At 38.2% G+C, this 26,201-nt stretch overlaps 1 protein-coding gene across 8 annotated transcripts in view; it reads left to right on the top strand.

Annotated features, from left to right (window-relative positions):
• Dnah11 (dynein axonemal heavy chain 11) overlaps positions 1 to 26,201 on the top strand; it is a 298,369-nt gene that overhangs the window by 254,105 nt on the left and 18,063 nt on the right. For all 8 annotated transcript variants that reach the window (XM_063239334.1, XM_063239325.1, XM_013152435.3 and 5 more), the window contains 9 exons: positions 2,314 to 2,478; positions 4,133 to 4,273; positions 6,080 to 6,250; positions 8,392 to 8,514; positions 9,680 to 9,873; positions 10,997 to 11,145; positions 11,967 to 12,094; positions 14,512 to 14,739; positions 23,736 to 23,927. In XM_063239334.1, the coding sequence (XP_063095404.1) occupies positions 2,314 to 2,478; positions 4,133 to 4,273; positions 6,080 to 6,250; positions 8,392 to 8,514; positions 9,680 to 9,873; positions 10,997 to 11,145; positions 11,967 to 12,094; positions 14,512 to 14,739; positions 23,736 to 23,927 (1,491 nt within the window). The remainder of the gene's footprint in view (positions 1 to 2,313; positions 2,479 to 4,132; positions 4,274 to 6,079; positions 6,251 to 8,391; positions 8,515 to 9,679; positions 9,874 to 10,996; positions 11,146 to 11,966; positions 12,095 to 14,511; positions 14,740 to 23,735; positions 23,928 to 26,201) is intronic.

Consider the following 26,201-nt stretch of genomic DNA (forward strand, 5'->3'; position numbering starts at 1 on the left):
CTCATTTCATGTATCCTTAAGTTCCCTGGATGTAACATTCCACTGGCAGCATTGCTGCTTTTACTATTGTGAACAAACATCTCAATTAAGATAAGAGAAGTATGTTCTACCTGCATTTATCCCTCTCTAGTGCTATTTCTTTCTTAAATGGATGTGAATTTCTGACATTTTCTTTCCCTGTGAAGAAACAATTTTAATCCTTTATCATAAGACAGATCTACCATAACAAAATGCCTGTTTTTATTGGTGCAAGAAAGTCTTTATCCTTCATTATTATGTGCGAGTGTATGTGTGTGTGTGTGTGTGTGTGTGCACATGCGTGAGTGCATATGTCTATGGTACTTGGGATAAAATACAATAAACTACATCCCCGGCTGTCTTTCGTTTTTCATTCTGAACAAGGTCTTGCTAATCTCTAAGTGTCCGGTCTAGCCTCGAACTTGGGGTCCTCCTGTCTTAGGCTTCTGGAGCGCTGGGATTATCAATGTGCACTACTTCACCCAGTTTATCCTTCACTTTTGAAGGATAATTTGACAGCATTTAGAAGTCTAGGTTGGTTGATATTTTCCTGAAATACTTTATTCTTTTCTAGAAGTTCCATGTAACTCTTAACCATCGTCCCCAGTAGGTAAGGCTTGTTACTCCCACCCCATGGATCCTTTCAGGATAAATTTCTTTACCTTTGGTTTTTTGCAGTTCAAATGTGATATAGTTACATTTAGACTTTTTGATATTTATTCTGCTTCATGTTCTGTGAACTTCCTGGACCTGTGATATCTGTCATTAGTTTTGAAACATTTTTCAGTCGTTAGTACTTTCACTATTTCTTCTGATCTTTCTTTTTTTCTACTACTGGTAATGCCATTATATGTAAGTTATACCTTTGTAATTATCTCATAAATCTGGGACATTTTTCTTTGATGGTGTCCAGCCTCTGGATGAACTCATCAAGTGCAGTCTCCATTTTCGTTATAGCATTTTTTGTTTCTAGCATCCCTTTTGATGCTTCCTCAGAGATTCCCTGTCTCTGCTTTAACATTTCCCATGTAATCAGGCATGGGTGTCAATTCTTTCAGTAGGGACCTTGGGATATAAAGTGTTGTGATTTTTGAATTTTCCCTATGATAATTCCAAAACTTCAGTCGTATTTGAGTCTTGTTCTGGGGTTTAGTTTATAAATTCAGACCGTGGTTCTTGCATTTTAGAGACCTTATGGTAGTGGTGGTGATGTTGACTGCAGACGTGATGCACTGGATAGTTAGGTAAAATGCACTGAGGTAAATAATATTTTAGGATAAATGTAATGTATCATGGCTGGGACATTAAACTGTGTTTAATATTCACTGTAGCTGTAGATATTATAGGCTTCACTTTCCTCTCAGATTCTTGTTTTGAGCTTCTCTAAAAACTCCTTTGTTAAGTAGAATCCGTATCCTGTGGCTCTATTAGTTCTAGTTCACTATTCTTATTCCAGAGCCTGTTCATACAGTTCTGGAGTGAGAACATTCTATAATCTTATGATTAATTCCCATAAGGTTTTTAAGACTTTGACCTTCAAGAGAGTTTCTTAGCCTTCCTCTCCCATTCCTTTGTAAGCAGCCCTTTATAGGCAGCGTTATCTAAGTACCCTTTCCCTAGGTAAAGTGCTTTCCCTGTGGGCAGACTTTTGCTGAGGAGGCTAGAAAGCTCTGGACACAGTTACCACCAAGTGACTGATTTTTCCTTTCCTCTGCCCCATGCAGGGGTGAGGTTTTGTTTTATCTTCACTGTGAATACCTGGTAGGTGCCTGGAGATAAAGAAAAGTATGGAGGGTCCCTTATTCCTGGGCCTGGAGAAATATTTAACTCTCCAGTTCTGCTTTCTGCCATTAGTCCATAGTTTGAGTGTTCGTGCAGTGCTTTCCTGTATTTGCTCATCCAGTTTTCAGGGTGGTAGTTTACCCTGTGACCTCACTTATCTAGTGAAAGAATTATTGCTTAGCTATATTTTTCATATCATGAGAAAAAAATGAGTCTTCTACACTCTTTTCCAAGTAAAAACCAAACGTTTCTGATGTTTTCTTAAATTCTTCCTAGAGTTTTATGGTGTTAAATAATTAAGATAAATCATTGTATGATCCATGCTGGACATTGGAGCCTAACAGAATCTTAACATATTTTCTGAATTTCTCAAGAAGAGTTTGAACAATTAGGACCAGTATGAATTTAACATTAAGTGTGTTTTATTATACATTTATCATGAGATGAGTCATTAACTCCTCTTAAAAGCATGCATTTCTTTACTATTTCTCACTTATTTCTTGTTTGTATTAGCTGACTTTGACAAAGCACCAAAATGACTTTAAGATAGAGCTGAAGCTCCTCGAGGATGATCTCCTCTTGCGCCTTTCTGCTGCAGAGGGCAGCTTCCTGGATGACACGGACCTGGTAGAGAGATTGGAGACTACAAAGTCGACCGCAGCAGAGATAGAGCGCAAGGTGAGCTAAGGTGAGGGGAGGAGGATAATTTACAAGTGGTAACTTGTCTGACAGGACTAAGGCATTGTGAATCCAGTCCATTTCAAACTGCCCTTAACAACTAGGTTAGAACAGATGTAGATGGATAAATTTGCCATACTTTTCCATAGAGATCCAGTCACTCAACCCAGGCTCCATTAAAGCTATTCTTTTTCAAGTGACCAAACTGAAGAAAATTCAAGCTAACTTACAGGTTTACAAAAACTTTATTAGACTTCAGCTTGAGCAAACTAGTATCCTGTAGTCTCACTGCAAATAATCAGTCTGTTGGACATTTTTGGAGAGGTCCTTAGAGGTGAAGTTTTGTTTACAGGCCTGCAGCAGCAGAAGACTGAGCCACAAGTAGTCGCCTGCTGTATGCAGACGCATTTCTATCCTGGGAAAATGACATTTCCTAGAAACTGGTGAAAGTTTTCATCAAGTAGACTTCCCACTGAGGGAGAGTCTTGGTCTCAATGTGCTGTGTGCACAGTGTGTGCTTTGGACTTTCACAGCAGAATTTAACCCTTTACATTCTATTGTTGCAAAGTTAGACTGGGCCCTTTAATTGCTTTCTAGAATATCCTCATTGCTAAGTAATCTCTTACTTACCCAGCAGAAGTGGTGTCACCATACATCCAGAGTATTTGTCTTAACTTTAAGCAATCAAATCCCAAATTCCTCTAACTTTTTAAGTAAGTGAATTCTAGGTGGATTCTAAGATAGTAAAGATTGGGATGATTAAGTAAATTAAGTCTTAGCTTTGAAGTTAACTTCTGATTGTTTTAGAGTATCATTTCCTATCCTCTTAATATAGGTATTGCCATGTAGTAACTTCCTTCTGTGCTCTGTATTTTATTTTCTTTTATACACAAATGTTAAGAGTCAAGTATCTAAAAGTGTTTTAGGAAAATATTGTATCTTATAAAGCTATAGATACAATAAACAGCAGTAGCTCAAGATAAAAGAAATAGGTATTTGAGTCTTGATTAAAAATGAATAAATCTATTGATGGTGGTGTTTTTGTGATTATCACATTTTGTGAATGTGCCCAGGGGCTAATACATTAAGGTGAATGGAAATATATGACCATATGGATGATCTGACCTGATACAAAGTTATAATTAGACAGCCATGAGAGTCTCCATGCAGAGGCTTTTTAGTAAGCAGTAGCCAGTGGGTATATTATTGACCTTGGCTGCTTTTGTGTACCTGGTTGCCTAATAAAGTTGTTGGCATTGAATTAACCCAGCAGACTTTTAAGAGCCATCCCTGGGAGGTCATATAGCTGGGTTATTAAGCCTGGAAAGACAGGGGAGGCAGGAAGGTGACATTACTCCAAAACAAATTCTGTGAAACCAAAAACTATTAGGTTGGCTTAAATCTCTAATCTATAAAAAAAAATCTCTAATCTATAAAGCAGCCAGAGTTCTACCCATTTTCACTGAAACATAGTTTATGAAAAAATATTTAAAATATGTGTTTAATATCTTTGTAAAAACTCAAACACACAGACACAACATTTGTTGTATCTGTTTTAGCCTAACCTTTCTCCTTTCAGTATATCCTTCCATTACTTACGTATACACGGAGAATATGAAGCATGAGTTATTAGTTTTGTTTGATCCCTTCATAGGTGACTGAAGCCAAAGAAAATGAAAGAAAAATCAACGAGGCTCGAGAGTGTTACAGACCAGTGGCAGCAAGAGCGTCTCTTCTTTACTTCGTTATTAATGACCTCAGAAACATCAACCCCATCTATCAGTTCTCTTTGAAGGTAATCCTGTGGAGGCAAAGAAAAATTAAATCCCTCAGAAATTTCAACTTGTTTCTGGAAATTAAGAATTTATCTCTCAATACTCAGTGTTTCCAGGAAGGAATCACGAGGACCTAGTTAACCACCATGACATTGCCACCAGTCTCTCAGGATCTTTCATTTATAATATTCAGTAAGACTTGGAGGTAACCAGATTTTCACTGTGACATATGTATCATATGTTACTTCTGAATAATCTTAATGATCTACTACATATAAGAGAATTTTCTTTGAGGCTTCTTTTTCGTCTTTGCGAAAATATAGGCATCTTAGATTTCTCATGTGTTTTAGTGAAGAGGTGAGAAAGAAACCATTAAGCCACTGTTGCATGTTTAAGGTACTTTTACGTTGTGAATCATTTTTATAAGCCTATAACATCCAATAAAATGTACAATTTTATCTTAATTTAAAAAAAAAGTTTTAGATTTTTAAATAAATTGTCCAAGAATTCCTAGTTTGTAATTCTGGGAGCCAGGATTTCAACCTGTAACTAATTCTAAAGCCCATGCTACATGCACTGCATCACTCTGTCTCTGGGTAGTGTTCCTTCAGGCTGAGCGGCACTTTTTAAACAAATGTTTGTTGAGATCGATTATGCTAGACACTTGCCACGGGGTATTCAGTTTTGAAAAATCCATATAGGTAGAAGGGTGGATGATAGATCTCCTCTTTCATAAATGTTTATACATTTATGAAATGTTAAGCACAATAATGAGGATGAAGGTGCTACTTTGCACCTAGATTTCCCTAGAGGAAGTGACATTTTAATTGATGACTGATTCTAAAACAAGAATTTTAGAGTCTGGAGTGAACCAGGACATATGAGATGTGAAGAGGTTTGCAGGTGCCGGAGCAGGAATGAATGTATGTGGATGTATGTTAGAGGAAAGAAGTCAAGTGCCAAATCCAGAGAGGAGGGAAAGACTCAACAAACGGAGCCTCACGGGGCCATGTTGGGGATTTGGGGTTATATTCTGTGTGCTGCAAAAAGCCATTGAAAGATTTCAAGGAGGTAACTGATAGGTTGACAAAGACTCAGAGAAATGGGCAGACTGGAGACGCGACTTGAAGCCGTATCATGAGCTCTTGGAGATGGACTGACAGGGCTGTGAACAATGACACAGACAAAGAGTGAAGCTTAACTAGCAGTTCTGCTACCAGTACAGAATTAATGTGAAAAATTCTGACAATCACAGTGTGGCTGGATTTGGAGCAGCAACAGTGATATGAAGAAAAGTAAAACTAAGTCACCTAGAGAATATTATTCAGAGTGAAATAAACCAAACACACACAGATAATGTATGGCTGCATTCACACAAGCTACTTGGAGTAGTCAAATGCATGGTTGGGAACAGTTTTCATTTGAGGAGTACAGTTTCAATTTCATAGAATGCACATGTTTTGGAGATTGGTTATGCAACACTGTGAGTACACTTAGCAAATACAGATCTGTATACTTAAAATTGTTAAGATGGTAAATTTTATATTATGTGTACTTTAATGTAGTTAAAAAAATTTTAAAGCAATTTTTTAAAAAAGTACATAGGGAAATGCAGAATTTGTGGAATGGTGTTAATAATATCAGTCACTTAATGAGCAGTGATTGTGTGCCCAGAACTGTTTGAAGAGTGACATGATCTTCATGAAAATCCTTCCTTGTTCTCCCATCCTATAGATAAGCCTTATATGGTAACCCTGTGTATTTGAGACCAGCTACACATACAGGCACTAGCTGACAACGTTTAATGATCATGTAATACTTCCTAGGCTTTCAACACGCTATTTCACAGAGCGATAGAGCAGGCCGACAAGGTGGAGGATACACAGGAGCGCATCTCTGTGCTGACGGAGAGCCTCACGCACGCCATCTTCCTCTACACCAGCCGAGCACTATTTGAGAAAGACAAGCTCACCTTCCTGTCCCAGATGGCTTTTCAGGTGAGGAGTTTAGTTCCTTGAAAGCAATTCCAGAACCACAGGCAGGCACCTCTCTTTATCATGTACTCCACTTCTGCTGAAGGAAGGCAGAGTGAGTTTTGAACCCTTCTTAGTGACATCAGGAAAATGTAAGATTCCACAGGGACCTTGAGTGTGTGGCCTTCTCCCCAAGGTCATGAGGTCTGGCCTAAACAGGTATGCACATTGAGCCCACTACACTGTCACCCTGAGCATCAATAAAACCTTCTCTCCTCTCTCAGCCCTGTAAACAATATCCCAGAGCCAGGTTTGGTGATGCACACCCATCTGGTAGGGAGGTTGAGGAAGGAGGTTACAAGTTCAAAGCCAATCTGGGTGACTTAATAAAAAATTTTTTCCTGGCAAGTCAAGATCCTGAGTTTGATTTCTAGTACCAAACATTTTTTTAAATTACGAATAACTAAAGAGGGTTGGGGATGTAGGTCAGTCACAGAGCGCTTTCCTAGGGTGCACAAGGCCCTGGGTTCAATCCCCAGTACCACAGAAAAAAAACCTTCAGGGCCTGCCGGATTCTTGCAGGATTATTAGTCTAGATCTGAGTGGTTCTAGGACTTTCTCAGAGTCCTTTTAAAACACAGTAAGGGAGGGAGGAGGATGGGGATAGAAAATGATCAAGACATTTATATTCATGTATCAGTTCCAAAATGTATATAAGTGCTATGTAAACATACCAATAAAAGTATAACAAAAAATTCAAAACACAGTTTATGGGTATACCATATTCTTGCAAAGGACACAAATTCTTTATCTCTGAAGACTGAATAGTAGTTAATATACATTGCAAAATTGCCAACAAAATAGATTTTAAATATTCTCATCACAAAAAATGATTTGTAGATAAGGTGATACTTATGTTATACTGATTTAATATTTCCATAATGTAGATATATATCAAAGCATCACATTTTGTCCCATAATCATATTCACTGATTATTCCTCAATTCAACATAAAATAAATTTTTTTAAAAAGTGAGTGGTTAAAAAAATAAAAAATAAAAAATTTTTTAAATTTAAAAATTTTTTTTAAAAATGAGTGGGTAAAGAGAATTAATTCCATCTAGGCTTCAAGGCCTGTCTTCAGTGAGATTTGCTTCCTTTTTACTGTTTCAGATGGCCTCCTAGATAAGATTTTAAGCAAAGGCTTTCATGACAAGAAAAACTAAAAAATGTAAGCATGACATTCTGACAAAGTAAGCATGTTGTCCTTTTATTAACTAGGTTGCTGTATGGCTATTTCAATCACCCCAAATCTTTGAAAGATGCATGCCTTACCTATTTCTTGTTTTCTAAAAGGCCAGAGAGAGAGGCCATTTTATAAGCAACTGCTATACAGAATGATCATCTACAGATCTGTTTTAATGTGTTTTAATATTCATAGACTCTATTGAGTTTTCTTAAAACGTGTGTAGATGTTTTAAGACACCTAAAACATGATAAACAGCAATAAGACATTTCAAAATGAAATACTTGATTTTATACACACTGCTTGTTAACAAGAAAGAACCAGTGATGACAGTACACCTCCCCCACCCTCACAATTACACTAAAACGCACTTTTCTAAAACTTCCCCTTGGAAGCTATAGATAAGTTATAATCTATCTCAAGTCCTGATAATCTACATAAATCAGTTCTTTGTATCTACATGGACAATTACTTGTTTGTTGAAATAAACTGAAGGAAACATAGTTATGTAATAAAATATTGTTTTGCTGCATGTCACCACCCATAAAACATTTTGAAAATATCTAGTATTTTTAGACAACATAAAACTCAAATATTATGTGAGATACTACTGTTGTTACAGAGAAATTAGGAATATTTCATTTGTACCCACCATAATGTACTGTATACTTCCTATCAGTCCTGTAGTTAGGCCATCTAAATTTATACTAGTTAATGATATGTTTATTTCCAATCATGGTCTTGAGGCCAAGGACATGGTCTGAGATTCTTTATTTTGATTGTAGAATAGATATCTGCCATGAGTCTTAGCAGACTTGGTTCTGTCAAGTCTGTTCAGTGGTTACTGCTTCCTATGTCATGATTTCGACATAAACTGAAAAATCCTTTCCTATTTTTTTTTTTTTTTTGTACTCTCAAGATTTTGTTGAGAAAGAAAGAGATCGATCCCATTGAGTTGGATTTCCTGCTTCGATTCACAGTTGAACGCACTTACTTGAGCCCTGTTGACTTCTTAACTACTCAGTCATGGAGTGCTATTAAGGTACATTTGGAATGTAGTTTCTCAACTTGTGACTCTTTTTCAAATATTGTGTGTCTCCAATGTAGAAATGTAGTTTAAAAAAATACAAGTACTCTATTGGACACCATTTCAGTTGTAGAAACGTTATATAAAATGATGTTCTTTCTTTAATCTTCATTTTATTAAATTGTTTGATTTCTTATTGGAAAATAAAGGAGCTTTGTACCTATTTTCAGGTAGAAAATTATTAATAAATATGTATAGTCTGTCAGAAAAATCAAGTGATACAAATGAATTTTTTCAATTAAATCTAGTTTTTCATTTTGTTTTTTGTTATACGGTATTTGCCCTCTTTTCTAAATCATCTTAAAATTACATATCAATTCAATAGTTTATTCTCATTATAAAATATTTAAGTAAAACAGACTATTGTAAAGAAAAATTGAAAGTTGTTTCTTAATTCCCATTATTAGCCCTTATTCCAAGAGGGCTGAAAGACTCCCCTATTGAGTTTATTCTCCCAGACTACATTCCTGAAAGTTGTTCTGTAGAGGCTAAGCTTTGCCTCATTCTGTGTTCTAAGAAGAAAACATTTCTGTGCATTGAAAATATGCTCCACCTTACTTTTATAATATATTTAGTTTTTTTAAATAATTATTTTTAATTAAGTCCTTGTATACTTACAAATTCAATGTCAGATGTGTTATCAGTCAGGATCTTGGCAGATGGCACGTTTGAAGAAGTGATGAGGAAAGTTTAATAAAGGCAGGAAGGATAAGGGACTCAACTAGGGGAAAAAAGAGCAAGGAAAAATTACTGGTGCTCCTGAGAAGTGCAACTACCCCAGAGCCACCCTCTGGGGCCTGTGGCATTGGGAGAGGCACACAGTTACTGCCACACCCTAGGGCAGCAGGAAAGCGCAGGGAAGAAAAATCATCTGGCCCTCCCTCCTCTAGCTCTGCAGTGTTTTGCCAGTGCTTGCCCTTGGCCAACCCCAAGCAGACAAATTTAATGGACGTTGTCCTTAAAGATCATCCTCGAGCAGGACAGGAAAAGGCACCGACTAAGTTCGGAGAGTGAAGACTCCGTACAGTTTGCTTACATAGGATCAGCCCATTCACAAGTCTGTCTCTTGCTGGAAGCTATTATTTATGGTGTTCCCACCTGTTTCCCTACTGCACTGCAGGCAGTCGCCCTTATGGAAGAATTTCAAGGCTTGGACCGAGATATAGAAGGATCTGCCAAGCAGTGGAGGAAGTGGGTAGAATCTGAGTGTCCAGAAAAAGAGAAGTTACCACAAGAATGGAAGAAGAAAAGTTTAATACAGAAGCTGATTATTCTGAGAGCAGTGCGCCCTGACAGGATGACATATGCTCTCAGGTAGGACAGTTGGCATTTTTTGAAATGCACGTTTGCGTGGCGGTTAAGAGTATCCTGGCAGAGGTGTTGCCTGTCCCTGTGGATTAGGAGTAAGTCTGCTGAGATCCCAGCATCTTCATCACTTCTGCTGTCACCTCTGCTAAACACTAAACAGTGTGCTGCTGGTCTATAGACAGACAGCACAGCCTTCTGGAAAAGCGCAAGTCAGAAATGGAGAGGGCAGAGTTCAGAGGCCAGGAACGTGTATTAGCCAAGTGTAATTTCCATCATCTGTTTCAGTGGTAGCATTTGACTCTAAAGATTTTGCACGTCAAATGAAAAATGAATTCCTTTCATGGAGCCACTCATAGTCCTGGAAGTTTGCAACCAATGCAGTTTAAGAGCAGAAATCCTTGTTTGCAGCCTATTTCCAGTGTCCTCTTTGCTTTGCCCTCTTGGCTTCTAAACAGTAGTATGCTGTTTATTCATACGAGTCTCATTCTAATGTGAATTCACCAACCAAAGAGTTCGAACATCCTTTCCTAGTGTATCTCCTTCTTTCATAAAATTCATGTGCCTCAGGTTTCTTCCTCTGCTTTGTCTAGTTCAGCCAATTTCCTCTTGCAGAAACCTCTGCCGAACCCTACTTTACAAGTTCATTCTGCTTAGTCGTATTTACTTTCTGCTAAATCTGATACTGCTGGAAAATAATCCCTGCTTAATTGAGCTTCCCTGTGTTAGAAACACCCCAAAAAGCATTTGTATATTCATGAGAAGCTCAGCAGGCTGGAAAATTGCACTGTGGCAAGTCTAATGAACTGTTAATAAGTAATGGGTGATCTGGCAGGAGATTTGGGGGATACAAAGCCATACCACAGGCCAGCTGATGATACTCAGAGGGGGGTCTCAGTAGCTCAGTAAGGCCCCAAAGTAAGCTTCTGATTTTGACTTTCTCAAGTGCAGAGAGATTTCGTTGTTATACCTCCTGTGTAAATCTGTGAATTCATGCCGTGGTTCTAAAAAGATACCCCATATAATGAACCTCGTTTGCTTCTTTCCCTGGCTGTGAGTTAAGCTCATCCAAGTGGTGACACTTTTCAAGGTCAAAATCAATGATCAGTTTTTTGCATATTCTTTTTTATAGAAATTTCGTGGAAGAAAAACTGGGTGCAAAATACGTGGAGAGGACCAGATTAGATTTAGGTAAAGCACTGGAAGAAAGCAGCCCAGCCACCCCGGTATTCTTCATCCTGTCCCCAGGGGTAGATGCTCTAAAAGACCTGGAGATACTTGGTGAGTGGCCAGGAGGCTTGCTGGCCTGCCCTTCCTCCTCCCCTTCACCCACGGCCCACCTGCGCATCCTTTCTGTTCACAGTTATCTATTTTAGATTTGGTATATGGAAAATGTAAGACTAATAACACTGTAGTCTAAAGAAATGTTCAAACGGAACATTCATCTGGTTGGTGTAATGCAAGTTTCTTTTGTACTGTTTTCCACCTTTTGACTAAGTGAGGGCCGGAGGGCAATTTTCTCCATGCTCATGTAATCTTGTGCCCCCTATGACTAAATAATGGTCATTAGAGCGAGTCTATTCGATTGTGCAAGGCACTGTTGCTTTGTGCTCGGGATTGCTATTCCCCACGGCCTACATCAGGAATACTAGGTTAATGTAGCTGTGACCTAACTGTGCTCAATTTAAATGCAGCCTCACAAGGTGAGAGCTTGTGCATTTACCCAATGAACTGTTCCTGTTCAAAAATGATGTGATATCTACCACATGTTGCTCCTTTTTTATGAGGGAAATGCTTTGCTACTCCTGCAGGAGTCTAGAAAGCTCCCTAACAATGCTGCCATCTATCAAAATGTCAAAAGCTTCATTATCATAAAACCAAAGGAACTGACTTCCACAGGCTTTCCTAATGCTCGCAGGGCTGCAGGTGTGGAGAGCTCAAAATGCTGCTTGTGGGAACAACAGAAGCCTAATTCGGATACTTCAGGAGAGTGACCTCAAAGATGGCAGTGGTGACCGCCAATGTGCAGACAACAGAATCCCCAGTTCTCGTCACCTCTCCTCCACTGGCATTTGCTCTCACTGTGTTGTATTTCCCCACAGGCAAAAGACTCGGTTTCACAATTGATGAAGGGAAATTCCACAATGTGTCTTTAGGACAAGGTCAGGAAATGGTGGCAGAAATGGCACTAGAGAAAGCTTCCAGAGGGGGACACTGGGTCATACTGCAAGTGAGTATTATGTTTCCATGGACAACACTGGGTGTGAACCCACAGGCTTGGCAGTGTCCAGGGGCGTGGGTCCCTTATCACAACACTGTGGCCTCTGGAGCTCTAGCGTTTCTTTGGGAATTCACAAAGCCTCTAAAAGTGATGAGAGACTCTATTAATAAGGATGGCTTTCATCTTTGGAAAAAACATCCTCAGCTTGCATGCTTTATTTATTGATTGACTAATTGGGAATTGAATTCAGGACCTTGTGCTTACCAGGCAGGTACTTGTGCCACTGAGCCAAATCCCCAGTCCCATCCTCAGCTTTAAAATTAAACATGATTAGGAAGAATTTCATTGTTCTTCTGACTTGCAGTTATCTGGGCCATTTCAATCGTGTTTGAGAACAAATAGGCATGTGGAGCTTACTACACTGTTACTGTAATATCAGATATAAAGTTGATGCAATAGCTAAAATTAAAATTGTAGGTTGATTTATCGATATTGAAATTTGAAAAAGAATTGAGCACATTGAGAATTGTATACGTTGCTTACAATTAACAGAAGTATTTTTGTGTGTGTATGATGTGTGTGTGTGTGTGTCTTACACAACCAACATCTAACCCTGCACTTTGGTGGTTATAGCATTCCCTTTGTGTGTAAACTAGACCACCCTTTTATTCCTTCCCCACGTCTGTGATCCTTCAACCCAGTGTTTTCTGGGGTGCCCTCCTTAGCCAGGGATTCTAGCCAGAGCCTAGGAACCCACAGAGCCCAGGCCAACTCTAGGACCACCTAGGAGCTGTGCTGGCTACTGCAGCCAACCCTCAGGCCATTCTGTTTGCAACACAGCGCACAGTTCTCTCTAGTGGGCAAATCCCCAGGTAACTTTTCCCTCAGAAACAATTCCAGGGTGGATTTCAGGACAGACTTGTGTTCATGGTGGCTCACCTGGGGGCTTTTCTGTTCCCCACTTCAAAGTCACTGCCTAGAATATTTTTTCATATGTTTCAAATAGACTTTTTAAGTAAGGTAGTGTTGTGGTTCATAAGACAGAGAATTGACATGATTGAACTTATACAAATTTTATTGCTGTTTTTACTGTTCATAGTTTATGAGTGGCACAATTAAGTGTGAGAGTCTCATTATGATCTATTAGCAAGCACGTGGGAGAAAAAAAATCAGAGTTCTTCCTGGATTCATGTCTAGAGCCGCTAAGTATCACAGACTGATTGGCTTATTCAATAAAAATTTGATGTCTCATAGTTCTGGAGGCTTAGCAGACTGAAGTGGAGGTTAAGGAACGCAGACTTGGTTTCTTCTGAGGCCTCTCCCACTGGCTTGTAGGTGAACAGACTTCCCCTGTATCTCCATATGTATGTATGTCCTAACCTTAGCCTAATTACCTTTCTCTAGAATCCTACTTCCAAATATGATCAGTTGTGAAGTACTGCTGGCTTCAATGTTTTTTGAAGGGGACATAATTCAGCTGGTGAAGCCTACCAATGCTCAGTATTTTCCATGGGAAACAAATGCTAATAATGGGAACAACTGAATTGCAAAGATATTTTTACAAGTGAAATTTCACAAATACCTATAGTACTATTCCCTTCCTTGTTTGCCTTTGTCCTCTGTGTTTTTATAGTTGTTATCATCTTAACTGTTTTTCTTTGTTGGAAACAATTACATTTCCCTGGATGTGATGTTCCAATCACTGTATCAAGAACTTCTCCAAAGCAGGAGAGCAGCTAAGATGCAGCCTTTATCCTCTATCGCTGCACCGGCTACCAAGTTTTGGCCTGGGTGTTCAGCATTAGAAGAGCAAACTTTTACATCATAAAACTGAAAAGCAAAGAATGCTGACAACAGTGACATTTGTTTGTTTCATGGTTTTTGGCAGCTATCAGACTTAAGAAAAAATGTGCTAGCAATACACAAGCATCTTAACAATGAATGATTCCTTTTTTTTTCCCACCAAGTCTTTCTTTCCTTTTATCCTTCTGAGTCCATATGCTAATAAAGAGTAGGAGTTGATATAGAAGTGGTTTCCATCAGAAACAATGATATGGGTACTCCTCTGGCTTTTAGTTTTTAAACTTTATTGAACTAATCCAGTTATGTATCATTCATTGAGTTTGAACTACTCTACTACAAAGAAAAGTGTTTGGCAACTCAGTGGTGACTAGTGAGTGTTTGTAGTAGGTACATATATTGGACAGAGATGTTGGTTTAGAAACTATGGTGATTGGGTACATTGCTGTGTTCAGTGTTCAATTCGGGACCTTTTTTTCTTTTCCTGATTCAATAATAAAGGAAAATTTAAATCATGGTTCTCTGAGTGTTGAACACATTTATCTACAGGAGATTATTGTAATGCTATATATCATTCAACTAATACACAAAAGTATCTCAGAAATCATGAGCCATATTTCTTTCAGAATGTCCATTTGGTGGCCAAGTGGCTAGGAACTTTGGAGAAACTCCTTGAAGGATTCAGTCAAGGAAGCCATGAAGATTACAGGGTATTCATGAGTGCCGAGTGTGCACCTACACCAGACGAGCACATCATCCCTCAAGGACTTCTGGAAAATTCCATTAAGATTACCAATGAGCCCCCCACTGGAATGCTAGCCAATTTGCATGCTGCCCTGTACAACTTTGATCAGGTAAGGAAGAAGTCATTTCTAGGAAAATGGAGGCACCAGGGGTCCATGCTTTTAAGTGAGATAAGTCAGAAACACATGTGTGAATACTGCACTGTTTCTCTGGTATGAGAAACTCAGAGTATAAACAAGGACCAAAATGTATTTTGAAATAGGAGGAAAATGTTCAAATGGGGAGGAGAACATGAAAAAGGGGAAGGGAAGAGAAAAGGACAGAAAAGTAAAAGAAAAAAATGAGAAAAGAAGGAAAATATGAAAACAAGGTTTTGTAAATGGGGGGGAGGAGACGGGTTAAAGGGAGGCTAGAGGAAAGAGGAAAAAACAAAATTATATCATTATAGGTATAAATTCTCTCTGATGAATATATATCTAAAACATACCAATAAAATCTAATTTAAAAAAAGAACCAGCCTAGGCTGACCATGTACATCTTCTCATAAGATTATGGAGACCATCATCAACTCGTCTTACGCATCTCATTAAGAGGGGCAGAGTAATCTCTGTGTATATGCATATGCATGAGTGTGTATATACGTGTTTATGTGTATATTTTAATCTCTTGAAAAAATTTCCTGTCATTCCCTAGTCCAGTGATAGTGAGCCTTTTAGACCTTTCAAGAATACAAATGGCCCGCTGCAGCAAGCATGCCAAATTTTTTCTACCACTGCCTTAGCCCAATTGGGACAGATTAGAAATGGCTTGGCTCTTCCCTTATCTCTCTGATAATAGCCAGAAGAGGGTATTTTTTGATTGCCAGCTACAACCACTCTGAGTGGTATCTACCATGACTGCTATAGGTTTGAATTTGAACAAAGTAATAGACTTGAATTTAGGCCAGTCAGTAAGTTTGAATCAGATGACTTGAATTTAGACCAATTTGGACCAGTTATAAGACTCAAATTTGGACCAGTTGTAGGCCCTTTTCTATTAAATAAGAGGCTCTGTTCTCTCATTCACTAAAATGCTCAATAAGGGATCCCTTTTGTGTATGACCACCCTGTGCCACAGCACAGGCTCTATTCACATAAGGCTTCACTCCACCCATCCTGAAAATTAAGTCATCACTTATTCTTGGACAGTGTGGTCTCAGAGCAACTAGCATTTACTGGTGTTGGCAACAGAGATCAGCAACCAGCAAGTTGACTGATGAGCATTAACTGTTGTTGATGGGTAGCATCATCAGTCAACAGCTCAGGGCCCAATGCTGTAACACTAAGGGCTGAGGGGAAAGGCACTTAGAGCCCCAGAGGGCTGAGGACCACTGGCACTCAAAGCCTGGAGGTGGTAACAGAGCTGCACTTTGCTGATTCATGATTTCTATCCAAATTGAGCAAAGGAGCCCTCAAATGATTAGCCGCATAATAACTGAGAAAGGTATTTAAGTTTTATACTAAAACTAAGAAGTCTATAGTCACATGTGGAGGCTGAAGTATACTTTTTGAGGAAGCTGCTTCTGAGAGGCACATGTAGAGAACCAGTGTCTCTCACAACAAAAGGAGGAGACTTTGTTTGGTGATGACAATGACATGAGAGAAATTTCCACGACTTTTAGGTAGTTTTGAATATTGGTAAATTCAGAGTCTCTCTTTTCAGGTTATATCCATGATACTTTCCTATTTAAATTTTTTTTTCCTTTCCAACTGAAACAAATTAATTAGTACGTATGTAAGTTAATGATAGCCAAATTACTATTTTTCTTCTCTAAATTATGCTATATTTATATATTATAACCAGATCTTCCACTTTCCTTTTTTTTTGTTAGTCCTTTGAGCTCTTATTTCTTTTCCTAACTTCTTGGAAATCTTTTAGAAGAGGTGTTTTTATTTTATTTTGGCCCTGGGCATTGTACTCACGACCTCATACTTGCCAGGCAGGCACCTATGCCACTGGGCTAGATCCCTGACCCATGGGGAGTGCTTTTTCAAAGAAAGTACAGTGAAGCCTAGTGTAATGACACAGACTTGTAATCTGAGCACTGTGAGAGGCTGAGGCAGGAAGATCACAATTGGAGCCCAGCCTAGGCAACTTAGTGTGACCTTGTCTCAAAATTGAAAAAAAGAAAAAGACTAAGCATGTTGCTCAGTGCAGAAACCCTAGGCTCAGTCCTCAGTACTAAAACAAAGTACAGTGAACACTCAAGAGAAGAGACACAGGATTGGTTTTTCCACCTCTAATTAAAACTGTTGTTATTCTCTATGAAGCAAACCGACATACTTAACTTTTTCTCTAGTACCTTTTGGACCAGTACAGAGAGCCCTTCTCAGTTCTCATCTCAGTCCAGAAAGTTTATACTTGTAATCCCATGGAAAAGTTATTGGAATTCCAGTCAGTTAATTCCAATCAACCGCTTCCAGTGCAACCTACAGAGAGAATAAAGACACTAAAACATATTTATAACTTACGGGGAGCCAAAGGAGTCCTAAGTCCTCCCAAGATGGTGGTTCATCAGAACAAAGACCTCGACCCAGTGCCCAACCCTGATTTTATTAACCCCTAAAAAGAGAGTGGCATGAGGATGAATGACTGTGAGAAAGGTGGGAAGTACCTGAGTGCTATGAGCTGCTCAGACAGGGGACCTGAGATCACCTCTGCAATGTGCAGAGAAGGACATGCAGAGACAGTCATCTGCATAACACAACTGAGGTAGTGTTTGGGGCCTGGTGCTTCAGTTCAGTTAATGTCCTGCCCTGGAAAGTCACAGCCTCTTATTGCGAGGCTCACCCAGTTCATTCTGCCTGGCCCAACCATGTTGTTTGGGATTCACAGGGCAGGAAAACAGAATGCCTAGCTTCAAAGATTATGCATTAGCACCTGAGATAGTCCTATTTTCATTGCTTAAAGCTAATTGAAAGAGTAAAGAAATGGCCTAGCCAGCTCTGTACATATCACTACATGCAAATAGGGCCAGATTTAGCCAAAATGGAGATAACTTCTCTTTATTCAAGGAGAGTCAACCAGATGGTCCTCCACAGGCCAGTACCCAAGCCAGCATCATGAAGGAATTGTAATTGCCTGCCCCCCAAAAATACAGTATTGAAGAATACATTTAATTACCCAATGAAATAATGTATGGCTTATACATACAGAAGACTAGTAAATAATAGACACTTAAAAAGTCTTGTTGAATCTTAAAAATATTTACAATATACCTGCACAATGGCAGGCATACATTTGTTTTACCATCTTTTAAGATTTATAATCTCAAGCCACTTATGACATTTTGAAGTTTCTTCCCAAAATAAGTATCCAATTATTCATTCTTTTAAAGCAGTTGTGTTTATATTTGTTTCACAAATATGCCCCCTTAGTTGTCTTTAAGCTCTTTTGTTTTTTTGTGAAGACCTCTTTGAGAACTAAGTAAAACTTTGGATACTTGTGTTAGGGAAACACATATCCAAAAACACTATGTTACCTTTGATTACAGTGATACACAGATCCATCAAAGCCTGTGCATGAATGCCCTAGTTAACAGTACCTGTTCTTCTCTATTCATGAAACTCTATTCATGAAGACTCATTCTCTAGTCACTTCTTTTGTCTGCTATCTATTAATTAAAGAACATCTTTATTGGAAAGACTTTTAAGAACTTCAGGGAGGAATAGTTCTTTCTAGTGAAAAGGTTACGCTTAAGTATTATGACTAAATTTGGTCATAGAAGAAAAGCAAAGATAATCCAAGTTACTCACTAATCTTCTCCACAAACCTACTTTAGCAAAAATGTTACAGTCTTCTATGAATGCTGAACTGTCATTTTGTTAGAAAACAGAATGCAGTTTTTACTTAGATTATGTAATTTAAGGGTGTTTGCCTGTGCTTCTAGCTATCTGCAGATAAGTTCCCAGCACTCTTTTTTTTTTTTTTTTTTTTAAGAAGTAAAGTTGGGTATTTTGGAAAGAAGTGCTTAGGAAATAGCAGTTGCTTAAACAAGGTTAAAAATTATTTCTGCTGCACGAGAGTTCTGGAAGTGGACCTCCACAAGCCTGTGATCTTGGGTCTTCATAGTTCACCATGGCCCCTTCATGGGAGTAAGATTTGCAACCCCATGTTACCAGAAAGGTGAAAAAGAGGAAAGAAGATGACAAAGAAAATATGTTTACTTTTTAAAAAAAAATGATTCCTTCAAGTTCATATTGAGGTCCTCCCTCATTCATGGAGGACACATTCCAAAATACCCAGAAGAGGCCAAAACCACAGGCAATACCAGATAGGTAAATCATGTATTTTTTTTTTCAGTGCATACATAGTTAAAATGAAGTCAATAATTCATAAGCTTAACAATAAAAACTAATTAAAACTAATAAAACAGTTATAACTATATATCATAGTAAGCTGTTTAAAACTTACCAACTATATATTTCTGGAATTTTCTATTTAATTTTTTCCACTGGTGTTTGACTATAACTAACTGACCTGCAGATAACAAAATTGCAAATAAGGAAGGACTGATATATAAAATACATAGGCCTTTCTTCTCATGGTCAGACAATCAAATGTATTACCGAGCTGCAAAAGATGCTAGGAAAATTAAATTTATCTTAGGCAGATAAAAATCAGCAAAGAAACATTTTGGGGCAGGTAACAAGTGTTCTTTATCAGATATGTTCTGAAATCTTGTGTCTTCCTGGACGATCCGTATTGCTCCCGTGTCTCAGTCTTGCCAAAATCTGTGAAGTGATCAAAGAAGGCTGAGTACTCTTATCTACCTTGTTGTCTACATGAATTAGGTAAACGAACCCCAGTTACTTCTGTTTCCCAGGGGCTTGTTACATGAAAAAATTACTCAAGAGATCTAGGTGAATAAATGTTACATTTGGGTGTTTTTATTTTCCATCCTTTACTTTTCAAATCAAAATATGTATTTGTAGTCTTTCCTCTTAAATTAGAAACTACCTCCAAACTTTGGCAAGTGTATTCAAAATGCATAAAGTTTGTTGATGTTACTGATTTATTCCTCCAGGACTTTAGAAATTTACGTCACTGTGATCACCGAGTGGCCCGGATGTAAAGCCACATTTTTGTAGTACACTGCCAGTCTACACTTGTTTCAGCTCAGTATATCTGGTCTTTGAAGATGTCATAAAGCAGTATGTTTGGGTCCTTTACATACAAAAATAACCATAGTTTTTAGAATAAGAATACAAATTTCTTTTCTGTGAAATCTTCAGGCAGATACAAATGGTAAGTCAGACGGTGTGTGCCATGTAGCACTATTGTGTCTCTGTGGATGCTAATTTTTGTTCAAAGTGGTATTTGCATATTTTCTGATATCAGTTTGCTCATTAATTGGTTTCTAAAAATACATCTGACCTGAAATATAGAATATAGGTAGATTGAAACTTTTTTAGAAAAGCTTGACTGGCATTTTGCTCCCAGTTTTAAGTTATCAGGGCACAATGAAATGAACATGCAGCGATTGTTTTTAGCACTCAGGATAAAACCAAGTAAATTATATGTAGGACTATATTATATTAATGTTGTTAGTTATTACAGCATCCTGGGTTTTATGTGACCTATCTGTAATTCATGTAGCTGTTAAGTTTCTTGTTGGATTATAATTCTGATGTGAAATTTTGATGCTTATATTGGGACTCTCAGAAATGTCCTATATTTAAAAGTAATATTACAACATCCTTCTAGTTAATTCCAGTTAGGTAGTTTTGCTTTTCTTCTTCCATGGTCTTGCCTTTTGTTTGAAGTTTAGTTGTAGAAAAAAAAATTTTTTAATGATTGCACATTTGACAACTGTAATATTTCCGAACCCTGGAAGTTACCTGAAAATGGCCTAGTGATTTCAATAGGTCTGCACTACATACACCTTGACACTTACTTGGAAACTCCATAGCTGCGTTTGGTGGAAGCCATAGATTCTGCTGAAAGCATGACAGAAATAAACTAGATGCTCTTATATTCCTGGCCCGCAGGAGAACATCTAGTGTGGGTTTAGTATCAGAAGTCCCGTGGACAGATCAGAATGAGATTATTTTTTCTCAAAAGTCCTAAACACATTTTTTATATGGCTTAAGTTGCTGGATCAGTTTTAAACATGAACTGGCTGTGGTTTGACCATCTAAAAAAACTACACTGGAAAATGCAGATATTGGCCCCATCTTTCTCTGATACAAGGTGAAAGAGTAGTCCTCGGGTTCATTTCCTCATTTGCTATGTAGAACTTCAGATTTGACAATGGGGAAAATACTTTAAGCCATAGATTGGAAAGCTCTTTTCCTTTTTACCCCTGTTGGAGCCCTAGCCATACCAATGTAGCATGCCAGGATTTGATTCTCCCTCTATATTAAAAAGTGGGTCTAGACTACAGGGCACATGGTGTCCAGTGCTCCATGTTTCATTCATTCATCCCAACAGTGAATTTTATTCTTAGTTCATGGGAGACCATGTGTCATAGAGATTGTATTTGCTAAGGTACAGGTGAACCTGTTGTAATAAAGAAAATCAAATTATAATGACTCAAACAAAATAGTGGTTTGTTCTGTCACACTCAGTAAGCATCCGTGAGATCATCCATACACCCAAGCTGATGGGTATCCTCCCATTCCTGATTCACGTTTCCAGGGGTGGCCCATTGTCATCATTTCTAGCCCAAATAAAAGGTAAAAGAGTGATGACTGGGACATACCTTTTAAGCAAATGGCATGCAAGTGATACACGTCACTTTTGCTCAGTTGCTGTTGACAAAAACTTGGTCACATAATACATACTCCTGGCTTCAAAGGAGGCTGGGAAGCAGTCTTTCCACTGGAGACCATGTGCCCTGAGCTCTGTTACTATGGAACAGGGAAGCTGTGGTTTACTAGCATCCTGTCAATGATGAGGTAATCTTTTGTCATCCAGATTTAACAAGGAAACTTTCACAGAGAAAAACAATATAAAGCAGTGTTGACATTGTTAAAAAGACTTGCCAGGAGCTACACCTTAGACAGAGAACTGATATTTAGAAAATATAAAGAACTCAAAAAAAACTAGACCTCTCAAAAATCAGCAGTCAAAAATAGGCAAGCAAAATGATACTTTTCAGAAATACAAATGGCCAATAAATACATGAAACAATGTTCAGCATCTCTGACCATTTGAAAAACTCAAATGATAAAAGATGCTGAGATTCCATCTTACTCCAGAAAGAAAGAATATCATCAAGAAATCAAATAATAACAAATCTTGGCAAGGCTTCAGGAAAAAAGAAACCCTTTTGTATTGTTAGTGGGAATGTAAACTAGTACAACCATTAGAGAAATAAGTATAGAGGTTTCTCCAAAAACTAAAAACAGAAATTCCATTTGATCCAGCTATTCCCTTTCTGAATATCTTCCCCCAAAAGTTAAAGACACCCTATTACAGTGATGCATGCATACTCATGTTTACAGCAGCACAACTCAACTCATAAGAGTTAAATCTCTTTAAGCAGTTTATATGTCTATCAGCAGGTGACTGGATAAAGAAAATTCGGTATATATACACAATGGGGTGCTACTGCACTCTGTGGAAGATTAAATATGAGTCATTTTTAGGAAAATGCATGTAGACTGAAACCATTGTGTTAAGTGAAATAAATCAGACATATAAACTTACACATTGCATGGTTTCTCTTATTTGAGAAGTCCAAAGTACAAATAAAACCAAAGGGCAGAGTAAAAGATCATAGGAAACAGGGAGCTAAATTTTTTGCAAATGGGAAAAAGAGAGATGGAAGAGGTATGAGGGAGAGGGAATGTAAAAAAGAATTAAGATGAGTTATGTGCCTGTACCAACTCACCACAAGGAATGTGATCTTTATGTACCACAAACATGTACTAGACTAAACATAAAGATTAAATAAAGTAACTTGCCTAATGTTGTGGAGAATTCAGAAGCATTCAGAAAAATAACTAGCAAACCACACTAGTTTCCTCTTAAGAAACTCACAAATGCCAGAGAGTCACATCTTACTCTTTCTTGGATTAGGTAGCCATGATTAAAATGGTAACTATAGTTTAGTTTACAACTACATTAAATATGATTTTAAAAAATACTATTAATGCCACTGCCAAGTTCCATTCGGTAGAAGGACAGGGATCTTCACTATAAGAAGTGGTACATCAGATCTCATCTTGTACAATGCATTCAGTTGATTGTGAGCTACAATTGAGAGAAGGTTATATTTCAAGCATGCTATAGGGTTAGAAATCATGGATCATGAACAAGGCATTAATATGGAAGAGATGCATGATTATATGAGTTCAGATTTCAACTTTAAAGAAATGTCTTCATGGGAAATGAAACTTGTACGTATGTTATGACCCTGAGACAAATTCAGAGTTCTCAATGGAAATCACACAGTTCTTCTATGAAAAAATGGCATAGGTCAAGATCCAACATGAAGACAATGATTGTGTTTTTGACCTTGATGGAACTGTGCAAGCTGGGTTTGTACCCAGGAGTACTGCACACTGGTGAATATTATAAGGGGTTATGAGAGCAGTGAAGAAACCAGGTGTATGGCCTGAGAAATGGGCAAATGGCATCATGACAGTGTTCCATGCCACACATCACACATGCCAGTGCAGGCTGTATCTATCAAAGAAAGATATTAAATGGTTTGTCTTCTCCACCTTATTCATCAGATCTGGTACCATGCAACTTTTGGCGGTTCCTTACAGTTAAAATTACTATAAGAGGTAAATGTTTGGAATCAGTTCAGGATGCCAAGGCAACCACATCAGTGTTAACTAAAGACATTTCTGAAAAAAAACTTCCCGAACTGCTTTAGAAACTGGCCAGAAAAATGGGATGTATCTGAAGAGGGAGCATATTCTGAGGACTAGTGACAATGTTCCTTTTACTCTAACAAATTTTTAATGCAAGCATTTGCCATATGTTTTGATCCCAGCTGTATACTGCCTGCATAGTGTATCTTCCTTCAGTCCTCAAGATTCCCGAAAATCCACACCTTTGCCCTCGCAAACCATATAATGGATACTCGAGCATTTATTTTCTTCTCTCCCAGGATACACTTGAGATATGCTCCAAGGAGCAGGAGTTCAAAAGCATTCTCTTTTCTCTGTGCTACTTCCATGCTTGTGTTGCGGGGAGACTGAGATTTGGCCCTCAGGGCTGGAGCCGTAGCTATCCTTTCAATTCTGGAGACCTTACCATCTGCTCCAACATTCTCTACAACTACCTAGAGGCGAATGCTAACGTAAGTGCTGGTGATCAGATAACCTTCCAAGGCATGTACGGAATCTATCAGCCTGTAGACACTATCAAAATGGACTATAAACTCTATTTGGGAGCTATTATTGAAATAGCTAAATATACCTATATTTACTATATCTGTATCTATATCTACTACCAAGTGTGAAAATAAACTAGATCAAGGTTTCCAGCAGTGGATGGTAGAACTTTATAAGATAGGTCAGACCAGTTCTACATCAGCATCTTGATGCAAAAAAAAAAAAAAAAAATGTCCTTCATTATGTTAACAAAAACAGTGGTTTACATGTGCATCTATGCCAGATTCATTAGGCAGGTAATGAAGCATTTGCACAAATGTAATTACATACAGCAATTCTGACAGTTCATAGCACTGCATTAATAATCACTACAATTAGTTCTGATGATGGAAGCAATTTACAGTGCGTCACATGTATAAATAATGGTGCATTTCCTGCATATGTCATTATTATGTATTAAGGATGCCACCTTGTTGTGACTTTCTCAGTACCATTCCCCTTGATTTGATGTTAAAGGTAGATGAATGATTTTATTTCATAGCTAAAATGTGTTTTGCAGATGGGAGTGGGAATGCCTCATCAACAACAGTGGTGTAAACTCCTATAAACCTAATGGCTGGATTTCAGAAAGGAAGACTCATTCGTTCCGAAGGAGTTTCTAGTTTAATCCTTGCAAAAGGAACCTCTCCCATTAAGTCAAATCGTTAAGAATGGGATGGAGTTATCAAAGTCAACATGTTGGCCTCTGGGCCACATTTTCTCTAAAAGGCCTTTATTGTCCCCATCCATGTATCTAAGGAGACACGGTTGTTACACATTCTTTTGATGGCCACCATTGTAAGTTTTTGTTAATTTTTTCAGTCTTCAGTGTTGATTCAACTTCATATTAAAATATGGACACTTGGCACTAGCATGCATATGTCCTCCCAAGGAGCCAATTTTGAATAAGTCGTTTCCAAAATAATTGCTTTTAATATACTTTGTGATGACCAATATCCCCCGATCATCTTTATGACATGAAAAATAAACCTGTAAACTTGGAGCATGTTTTGAACAACCTAATGAATATTTTCTGTTGATCTCATTGTGCATTAAACTGTTCCACATAAAATTGAGTGTTTTAATCAGAGTAAAAAAAAATGGATCACTTAACACATATTTAAGTTCTGTATAGTTGTCCCACAAGGCTGAACCCAGGACTACTATCCTAGTTGAGCTGTGTCCTGTACATGATTGACGTAGAAATGACGAGACCCGGAGGAGGTGGCCAGTGTGCTTTCTCCAATGCTCACATCTGAATCTACGTCCACCACAGGTTTCAGGTCAAGACAGCCTTTGGTTGTCAGTGCACCCTTCTGCCTCTCAGAATTTGTCTCTGTCTTAGCCTAAATTATCTGCCACATATCCCAAAGCAAGTTAGCAGAATTCAGGAACTGTCAGTTTGCCCACATATTTTAGACATACAGCTACCCTTTTCAAGGCAGTACATATAAAAGACAAAGATCAGATTTAGAAGAGAATGAATTGTTAAAAAGAACTTTACCTGATTAAAATCTTGACGTAGACGTATTAGATTCAGTATTAAAGTGCAGAACAGGCATTAACTGAATGCAATCAAAAGGCCATGAAATTAAGAAATGTGTCTTTCGCATCCATCCCAGCTGGATGAATGTGGTCCGTGGCATGGCCGAGAGAGCATGCTGCGCTCTGGCCCCTTTTTCTCATGCACATCAAGCCAGCTTAAAAGAAAGACCTATTTGAGGTTCATTTGTTCAAATTCAAATAAACTTGCAGCAAGTACACTGGAATAGTTGAAGCAGTTTTACTTGTTCTGTCACATCACACAAGAAGCAAAGGCTATAATTACGTTTTTACTTGAACTGTTGGGAGGCAATAGACTGCCCCTGAGTGCATAAAGGTTCCTGTCTACAAAGGCTTCATCACACACTGGCATGTTTTGCAAACCCATAGAAAGCAAAAGGGCAGCAGAGAGAGTCTTCAAATCCTGCTAAGCCAAATAAAGAGGAGACAGAGATGTCTTGGATAAATATGGTACACTCATTAGGTACAACCCGTAGAGAAGTCATTTGACCAGTCTAGGTCAGTCCATAATAAAGGGATTTGTTTGCTTGGACTTTAGGGAAGTGACAGAACTCAAAATGCACCCCTCATTCAACTTGCAAGGCTGTTCCTTTGCTTCAGTCAGATAGTAAAGACTGATAGAAACCAGACCATAAAAA

The sequence above is a fragment of the Cavia porcellus genome, unplaced genomic scaffold (assembly GCF_034190915.1).
Source record: "Cavia porcellus strain 051 isolate PalLab524CR breed Dunkin Hartley unplaced genomic scaffold, mCavPor4.1 scaffold_2, whole genome shotgun sequence".
Lineage (NCBI taxonomy): Eukaryota > Metazoa > Chordata > Mammalia > Rodentia > Caviidae > Cavia > Cavia porcellus.